General features: G+C 44.4%; 1 protein-coding gene across 3 annotated transcripts; it reads left to right on the forward strand.

Moving 5' to 3' along the window:
* Positions 1–447: 447 nt before the first annotated feature.
* IL6 (interleukin 6) lies at positions 448–5,973 on the forward strand. 3 transcript variants are annotated; one of them, XM_007089067.3, is made up of 6 exons: positions 448–735; positions 1,783–1,841; positions 2,006–2,184; positions 3,285–3,398; positions 4,115–4,261; positions 5,468–5,973. In XM_007089067.3, exons 1-6 carry the CDS (start codon positions 725–727, stop codon positions 5,633–5,635), a joined length of 678 nt encoding a protein of 225 aa, XP_007089129.3. In that variant the 5' UTR covers positions 448–724; the 3' UTR covers positions 5,636–5,973. The 3 variants fall into 3 exon arrangements, with proteins under 3 accessions (XP_007089129.3, XP_015396146.1, XP_015396145.1); XM_015540660.1 differs by lacking the exons at positions 1,783–1,841; positions 2,006–2,184 and having other exon boundaries at positions 729–735; XM_015540659.2 differs by lacking the exons at positions 448–735; positions 1,783–1,841; positions 2,006–2,184 and adding an exon at positions 3,039–3,206.
* The last annotated feature ends 3,110 nt before the right edge of the window (positions 5,974–9,083 follow it).

Genomic DNA, 9,083 nt, shown 5'->3' on the forward strand with positions numbered 1-9,083 from the left:
CATTCATTGCAGAAGAGAGGACTCGGCTGGGGGTGTCTGAGTTGCTCAAGACCCAAGAACAGTAAAAGCGAAAACATTCAACCAACCATCCTCTCCCATTTTCATTTTCAGACAACCCCCGCCCCCTACGGCCACAGGACCTGCCTCCATTTAGAAAGTCAGTGAAAGAATGAATGACCTCACTTTCCCCAACCAGGCGGGTCCTAAAGTGTTTTTCACAAAACAAAACTTGAGTAAATCAATTTATGTTTTAAATACTGTAGCAGAGGTCCTTGTTTTAGCAATCCTGATGAGATCTTTGCAAAGAAGCTGATTGTGATAACACCGTGTTTTGTAAATATTTCTTTCTTCTTCTTTTTTTTTTTCTTTTTTTTTTTTTTGGTGCTGTACAAGGGTCCTAGTTTCAACCTGGAGCCAATCTTCAGAGCTGCCTGGGTGTCTGGGAGACTAGCAAGGCAGCCTGGTCTAGAGTTCATTTGCATGAGACCAAGGACCCTCCTGCAAGAGACGTCATTATAAGGGCTGAGGGAACCTGTACAAGCTATACAAGCTCAACCCAGTAAGGTAGCCTGGGGCGCTGGAGGCAAAGCATGATTCAGAGCCTGAGAGCCCAAGTCTGTGTTAGGAGATTTCTTCCCAGCTACCTCTGGACTCAAAACCAGTCCTACGCAGGAGGGAGCGATGAACACAAGCTCTAGAAAATTTCACAAGGTCCTCCTTTGACATGTCAAAGAGGTGAGTAGTATTCTTGCCACTTCTGCTCTGAACCAAGTGGGCATTGCTAACTTGAGGGCTCCAGCAGAGACAATACCCACCTGGTCTCCTCAGGGCTCTCTCCCTGAGGAGCAGGATCACCCTCTGACCAGCAGTGGGGACAGCACTAGCAGCACAAGACAACCCCCTCGGCAGAGGGATCAAAGTGTTCACTGGGAGGGTCCCCAAGGGGCCACTAGGGAGAGAGCAGGGCTGAGGCTGAGCTGGCTGAAGTGGGCTGGAAGAGGTGAGAAAGAAACTGGCAGATGCCACATCGTGGCACAGAGGAGTCATTTATGTGTGCACCTCACACCATGTCTGGAAACCCCTAGAGACAACTGCATGAGATTTGGGGGCAGTCAGGCAGTTCTGCAACAGCTGGTCACAGAGAAAGCCAGCAAAGAGAGGAAAGTCCTGCAGATGGCTCGCTGTTAGTAGCATCTTACTTGTAACCCCAAGCTAGTGGGCTATGATGTGGTCTGAGGAAGCTCAGGTCAAAACGTCTTAGGTTTTTATGACTATGAATTAAATGGAATACTAAATCCTAGCCTGTTAATCTGGTAATGAGAGCACTTCTTAAATCATAGTCAGCCTTAGCTTTTTGCCCCCCCTCCTGTAAAACTTTGTGCATGACTTCAACTTTACTTTCCTTCTTAAGACATGCCAAAATGCTGAGTCACTAAAAAATAAATAAATAAATAAATAAATAAATAAAATTAAAAAAATAAAAACAAAAAACAGAAAAGAAAGTAAAGGAAGAGTGATCCTGCCTCTTAGGCTAGCTTGGTATGACCTAAGCGGCACTTTCCGCCCCCCCCAGTTGTGATTCCTGTGATGCTAAAGGACGTCACATTGCACAATCTTAATAAGGTTTCCAATCAGCCCCACCCGCTCTGGCCCCACCCCCACCCTCCAACAGAGATTTATCAAATGTGGGATTTTCCCATGAGTCTCAATATTAGAGTCTCAAGCCCCAATAAATATAAGACTGGGGATGTCTGAGGCTCATTCTGCCCTCGAGCCCACCAGGAACGAAAGAGAGCTCCATCTGCCCTCCAGGACTCCAGCCATGACCTTCCTCTCCACAAGTAAGTGAAGGAAATCCCTAGCCCTGGAACTGCCTGGCAGCCGGGCCGGCTGAGGGAGGGGTGTGTGTCTGCTGGGAGGGCTGGCAGGCAGCCAACAGCCAGCAGCACAGCTCCCCCAGCTGTGCGGTCTGCTCACTGGCTGTTCTCCCTTCCCTCCGGTACAGGCGCCTTCAGTCCACTCGCCTTCTCCCTGGGGCTGCTCCTGGTGGTGGCTACTGCTTTCCCTACCCCGGGACCCCTGGGAGGAGATGACACCTCAAATAGACTACCACTGACCTCTGCAGACAAAATGGAAGAACTCATTAAGTACATCCTCGGCAAAATCTCTGCACTGAAAAAGGAGGTGGGTAGGCTCAACTGAGGGTGATAAAGGGCCTGTGTGGGCATTTACCTCCTGGGCCCTGGATGTGGACAAGGGCTCCTGCACTGGGAGGTCTTTGCTGGGTTCTGGGGCAGTTTAGATTTCAGGCCAAAGGGGCAGACGTCTTCTGTATTTCTCTTCTGCTGCTGGTCTCAGGGAGTTCCTTTCCCTCCTGGAAAACACACACTGGGGTTGAAATCCATGCCCCTTGGCCCATTCCCAGCTCCATACTTGGCATGGGCTGGGTGTCACTGCCTCTCAGGACTTCCTTTTCCCTAACCAAAAAATAATGTCTACCAATTTTCTTTGTGTCTCTTGCACTTTGGAAGCATTGGCAGAGTGCCACCTGAAATAGATGTTGAGCTTCTCACAAAAATCACAAAACTTTCAGGTTATGGAAGCTCAGTGGTTAGGGATTCCCCAGAGTCATTCCAGCATATAAGATGCATACTTGACAGCCCACCAAAGTGGCAAAATCATAAGTAGGTTAAAGCAGCTCCAAAGCTTTAAAGGTAAGGTAGTTTGGCTCTGTCTGGTAGAAAGGAAAGAGCGCAGGAGGGGGTATTGGGAGCCCTGAACCAAATCTAGTTCTGGTTCTGCTGAACCAGTTTTGTGATCTTTGGCAAATTCCCTACCACCTCTGGGCCCCATTTGTAAAATTTTGGAATTGGACTAGATGATCTCAAAGGTCCTTCTAGCTGGAAAATTGGGGCTCAAATTACAGTCACCCAATTATCATCAAAATTGCTGTCATTTATTGACTACCTACTATGTGCCATGCACTTTATGTAAATAGTATGCCTCATCTTCACAAAAAACTTACAAAGGAGGAGTTTCATTATCCCCAATTTGGAGAGATAAGGACACCAAGACTCAGGATAGGCAACAAGTGTGAAGTCATAGGTGCCCAGAAATGAGCCCAAGTGTGCCCATCTTCACGAGACCTGGCTTGTCTGGATGCTGATGTGGTGTGACTTCATTCTCTTAGAGGACTTCCTGCCTGGGTAAAACATGAATCGGCCCTCTAGTGGTGTTTGTTTTGGGGGCACTTCTTTGACAACAGTTCTGGTATTCCTCCCCAGATGTGTGACAACTATAACAAATGTGAGGACAGCAAGGAGGCACTGGCAGAAAACAACCTAAATCTTCCGAAACTGGCAGAAAAAGATGGATGCTTCCAATCTGGGTTCAATCAGGTATGAACACGTCACATTCACTTTTAACTATTCCTTAGTCAAAAGTTCTCCCTCTGATATGCAGTGTCTGTATGCATATAGACCAGGCAGACAACAAAGGGGATAAATGTAAAGAACATCATGTAAATTTCACAAGGAAACCAACCTGAATCTCTCTGAAGGCAGCTTACTTTTGAATGCAATGGTTAGAGATAGCCCTTCTGTATTGGGATTTCTGCGGCCATCAAATGTTAGAAACCCCAGTAGGTTTAGCTAATCCATCCTGGGTAAAGTTGTCCTTCTCTTCGTTGCCTGCTGTTAGCAGGATCCCAGTCTGCCCTCTATGTAGAGGTCATTCTCTACACCCTCTTCCTTCCAGACAGTGGGATATCCTGCACTGACTTCTGATTATTCCATAAAAGGAGGTTTCAGCCCAATATTGACAAGGACAGGAGTGCAGCCAGAAGGAAGAGTATTAAGGGGAGAATCAGAGAAAGACCCCTTTGGCACATTCCAGCATCTATCAGGTTTTGGGTAAAACTGATTAAGTAGTGTCTCTGTCCAGATATTTAAAATGGGGAAGCTGATGCTGTCTGATGTCTCAAAATATGATGCTAAAGGGTGTTTGAAGTTCCTTGGAGGAGCAGAGGGAGAAGTAGCTGAATTATAGCAATTTTAACTTTTTAAATTGATTATACCTTCCTAGCAATAACCGATTTCCCCATCTTTTCTCTTAGGAGACCTGCCTGACAAGAATCACTACTGGTCTTCAGGAGTTTCAGATATACCTGAAATTCCTCCAGGACAAGTATGAGGGTGATAAGGAAAATGCCAAGTCTGTATACACCAATACTAACGTCCTGCTCCAGATGCTGAAGCGTAAGGTGAGCATTTCCTCATCCCCTCCCTTGGTGTGAGGAAAACAGGCTCAAAGAAAGGAGCCTAGCTACTTGGGAATGCAAAGCCAATTCAAAAGAGATGGCCACATGTAGAGGAAAGGATCTAAGGAAGATTTTCTGATAGTTGAAACTTTTTGTGTTTTCTTTCGGTTCTCTTCTGCAAAAGACATTAATAACTATATTTAAAACTGTTAAATGAGATTTTAACATCAACTTCTACTATAATGGCTTAAGATGTAAGAAAAAAAAATCTGTAGAGGCAGAAGGAAGCACATCCAATCCTGCTCAGTGATCTATAATAACAAAGAACAGAGGGCATAACAATTATTTTAATATTTTAATTATTGCCAACTGATATTCTTGTCACTGTGGTAGTTTCAACTCTTTCCCCTTACTTTTTGCTGGAAGAGTTAATGCGGAAAAATGTTTAAAGGCTAGAAGAGCAGGTACCAAAGGCCTTGGTCACTACCAGCTAGCCATTCAAATGCCACCTAATGGAGGCTTGATGGCACAGCATGTGGATGAGCCAAACAAAGTGCACTAGACAGAGAAGCAGGCACATGGGTGTTGATACTGCCACTGCCTTTTCTAGCTGTTTGCCTTAAACCGGCGCTTCTTCCACTTTAAAACACACACCAAATCCCCAGGAATCTTGTCACAGCACAGGGTCTGATCCAACAGGTCTGGGGGGAGAGCTGAGACTCGCATCTCTAACAAGTTCCAGGGGATGCCCATGCTGCCGTGCTCTAGAACCACACCTGGAGGTGTAAGCCCTCCCACAACTACTCAGCCTCATGTCAGTGGGTCTGTGGAAAGGTGCTTCCCAGTCCCCCTTACACCACAGACCAGTGGACCCTCAATAGATGGCAGATGGATGGGGCTTTGTGCCAGGCACTGTTTAGCATAAGGGAAGACAAGACACCATGGCCGCCCTCGAGATGCTCATGGTCTAATAGACATAGATTAGCAAAGTGGGGAGTAGGATTCAGTCGCCATGAAAGGGCTGCAGGATGGGCTCAGGTGGGCTCAGGGGAGAGCCACCTCCCCCTACCTGGGCGAGCCAGGGCAGGCAGCCCCACCCAGTCTCCTTCACCCCGAATTTGAACGTCTTCCCACAGCACAGAGCATCCCGCCACTGCAAAGGATTTGTTCAATACTTAAATAGTTCTTTTTGCTTTCTTTTCCCTTCAGGGAAAGAATCAGGATGAGGTAACCATCCCTGTCCCAACCGTAGAAGTTGGCCTGCAGGCTAAGCTGCAGTCACAGGAAGAGTGGCTGAGGCACACAACAATTCACCTCACCCTGCGAAGGCTGGAGGACTTCCTTCAGTTCAGCCTCAGGGCTGTTCGGATAATGTAACCTGGGCATCTAAGATTGCTGTAGTTCACGGGCATTCCTTTCTCTGGTCAGAAACCTGTCCACTGGGCATGTAACTGATGTTGTTCTCTGTGAAGAACGAAAAGTATGAGCGTTAGGACACTATTTTAATTATTTTTAATTTATTGATATTTAAATATGTGATGTTGAGTTAATTTATATAAGGAGCAGATATTTATATTTTTTATGAAGTGCCACTTGAAATATTTTATGTATTCATTTTGAAAAAGATAACATAAAATGGCTACACAGCTGGAATATCCTTGACGTTTCAGAGCCAGATCATTGCTTGGAATGTGTAGGTTTACCTCAAATACGTGGCTAACTTATACATATTTTTAAAAGGAATATTTATATTGTATTTATATAATGTTTAAATTGTTTTTATACCAATAAACTGCTTTTTAAAAAAAATCCACAACTGAGCCTCTGTGTGTCCTGTGAAGCTGAATAGAAACAGGTTTCTGTCACCAGCACCACCACCACCCAAAAAGAGCTACAATCACCTGGAGAAAGATATAACAGAGAACCTACTGCATGTCAGGCATGCGCTAAAGGTGTTGCATCTGTGATATTTAATCCTGGCACATGTACACTCTTTTACGGATGTGGGAGAGTAAGTGATTTCTCTAAGTCACCCAGCTGCAAGATAAGAATCAGGCTCAGATTTTAAATCCAGGTCTAATTCTCTCCAGGCCCCTTAGTCTTAACTTCCTAGGCAACAGTTTGAAAGATGTAGAAAATCCCAAGACATGTTAACACAGGAAATACATTTAAAGATACAATCAAAAGCCTTTGAAAGGACATAACCATTGTATAAGATCTAGCAATGTGCACTTCTAAATAATGATTAGAAGCTCTGCCTCCCTCCTCTAGGTTCCTTAAACATTGCACGTACCTGTCTATCATAGCACCTATCACATTGTATGACATCTTAAAACTGATTGAGTTTTCTTTCCAGCCAGCCTTCTTTCCTCAAGAAGGTAGACTCTATTGTATTCATCTTGGCATTCTGAGCCAATGGCCCAGAAACTGAACATAGGAGGCCCCAATAAATATTTGTTAAATGAAGAAACCATACATAAATGATCAAATATAAGATATCTCAATTTGGGGGGACAGATACTGTTGGTCAGTGAGTGGAAAAACTACAAATACTGTCTTTATGTATCTTCATCTTCAAGAAAAATAGCAAGAGCTAGGCGGAAATATTCTAAGAACTTCTAGAGGAGGCAATGAATAATCAGTACATATATATCTATATCCATTTGCTTTCCCACCAACAATATTCTTTGCATGCTCTCTCTCCTCACCCCCTTTGAGAGTGGTGATAAGAGAGGCAATCTGCACATAGCCCCTCTATCCTACCTTAACGCTATGTTGGGAGTTTAGTAAAGATTTCCCCTTTTCAGCCCCAGCAAGATGAAAGGTCTGCCTTCTAATAAAGCTTTTCCCACTCTAACTACCATAGACTTCTTCCTCCAGGGGAAGACTCCTGCTGAATAAGGGGAAGTCCACAGAGCCAAGAACTGAGAGGAGCCAAGCAAGAAAAGAGACACATATTCTGATTTCTAGAAACCAGTGGGTTTCCCAAAATGGGAGCCAAATCAAAGAACAAAGAGAAATGGCAGTTGAATGCATCCATTCTTCAAACAAAAATGTGTTGAGCATCATGTAGAAGTCAGGCAATGTTGTGGATGCTGAGGTGAGCAAGCTAGATGCAGCCCTAGCCTTCATGTGGTTTATACTATGGCATGGAAGACAGATATTGAACAAAGCATGTAACTGTGATGAGGTTTACAAAAGAGAAATGTGAGGTCTGCTGAGAACCTATACAGGGGGCACCAATAGCAGGGGAACCTACGCCTGGGGAGGGCAGTCATGGAGTCTTAACTGAGGGAGAGGTTTTGATGAGATGTAAAAGATATGCAGTAACGAGTTAGTCAGCCCAAGAATGGTGGGAAGTACACTCCTGACAAAGGGAACAGCACGTGCAAAAATCTGAATCAACAAAGACCACACTGTGATTAAGACACTGAGAATTACATTATGTCCAGTACAGAAGGAATAAGGAGGGTGGTTAAAAGGTTGGGAGTTGGCAGGGGTGGTGTAGGCTGGGGCCAGATCACTGACAGCATCAGAAGCCCTATGTGGTGAGAATGTGCTGACAGATTTTAAGTAGTAGGACATATAAGAGTTGTAGTATGGAGAATGGATAGAAAAGGGGCTGAAAGAGGATACTGGAGGAACATTATTAGTCCATGGAAGAGATGACAATACCCTGAATTAGGATGGTGGTAATGGCTGGAAAAGAGAAGGTGATGGCAGCCATTAGCAAAAGATAGCTAGGACCTAGTTCAGTAGGATTTGGCGATTGCTGACTGAGATTCAGGAATCCCAGAGACCACCAAGTCTTTGAGAGAGGAAAGAAGTAGGGATTAAATAGAAGAGTAAAACACAAAGGTTTTGTATTTGAGAGTTTTCACTTATTACTTTATTCAAATGCTCTCTGAGCATTTGCGATGTGCCAGATTCTCTGCTAGGCCCTGGGGATATAATGGTGAATAAAACAGACTAGGTCTTTGTTCTCAAGAAGCTTACGAACTAGAGAAAGCAGTTCAAAGAAATAACTGCTGTATGCTACTGTTGTGTCCCATAAAAAGATATGTTGAGGTCCTAACCCCCAGTACCTGTGAATGTGAGCTTACTTGGAAATAAGATCTTTGCAGATGTAATCAAGATAAGATGAGGTCATTAGGGTGGGCCTTACAAGAAGAGAAGAGACACAGGGGAGAAGTCCATGTAAGGAGGGAAGCAGGTTTGGAGAGGTGAATCGGCAAACCAAGGATTGCCGAAATCAGCAGAAGGCAGGAAAAGACAAGGATCCTCCCCTAGAGCCTTCAGAAAGAGCATGGCCCTGCTCACACCTTGATTTCAGACATCTGGCCTCCAGAACTGTGAAAGAATAAATTCCTGTTGTTTTAAGCCACCCGGTTTGTGGTAATTTGTTATAGGAACCCTATGAAACTAACACAGCTACCAGGGGCAGCACACAGTAGGAGAGCCTCAAGTGTTCAGGAAAGGCATTCCAGAAGAAAATGACATTTAAGCTTATATTAAAAGAATGTACAGGATTCAGCCAGTGGGAGAGGCACAGGAGGTGTTCCAAGTGGTGACCTCAGCATGGGCAAAGGTTTGGAGGCAGGAAAGAGCATGTTGGAGAAACTGAAGGAGTCCTAAATAGCTGAAGTACAAAGAGGGAATTAACAGAAATGAAGCTGAAGCAGCAGGTCTGTTATGAAAGAACAAAGAGGATGAATTAAATAAAATCATTAATACAACATAAAAGTAAAGAGCAACTTTCTTGGAAAGACTTTTTGATTTGGGGGTTTCTTTTGTGTATTTGCTTCTGTTTTTTAAATGTTGAGGG

This window comes from Panthera tigris, chromosome A2 (genome assembly GCF_018350195.1).
Source record: "Panthera tigris isolate Pti1 chromosome A2, P.tigris_Pti1_mat1.1, whole genome shotgun sequence".
Taxonomy (NCBI): Eukaryota; Metazoa; Chordata; class Mammalia; order Carnivora; family Felidae; genus Panthera; species Panthera tigris.

Excerpts from the sequence above, each read along its gene's own strand:
- IL6 (XM_007089067.3), top strand. Across the intron at positions 3,399-4,114 it reads TCCAATCTGGGTTCAATCAG|GAGACCTGCCTGACAAGAAT; the intron begins GTATGAACACGT and ends CTTTTCTCTTAG. Across the intron at positions 4,262-5,467 it reads TCCAGATGCTGAAGCGTAAG|GGAAAGAATCAGGATGAGGT; the intron begins GTGAGCATTTCC and ends TTTTCCCTTCAG.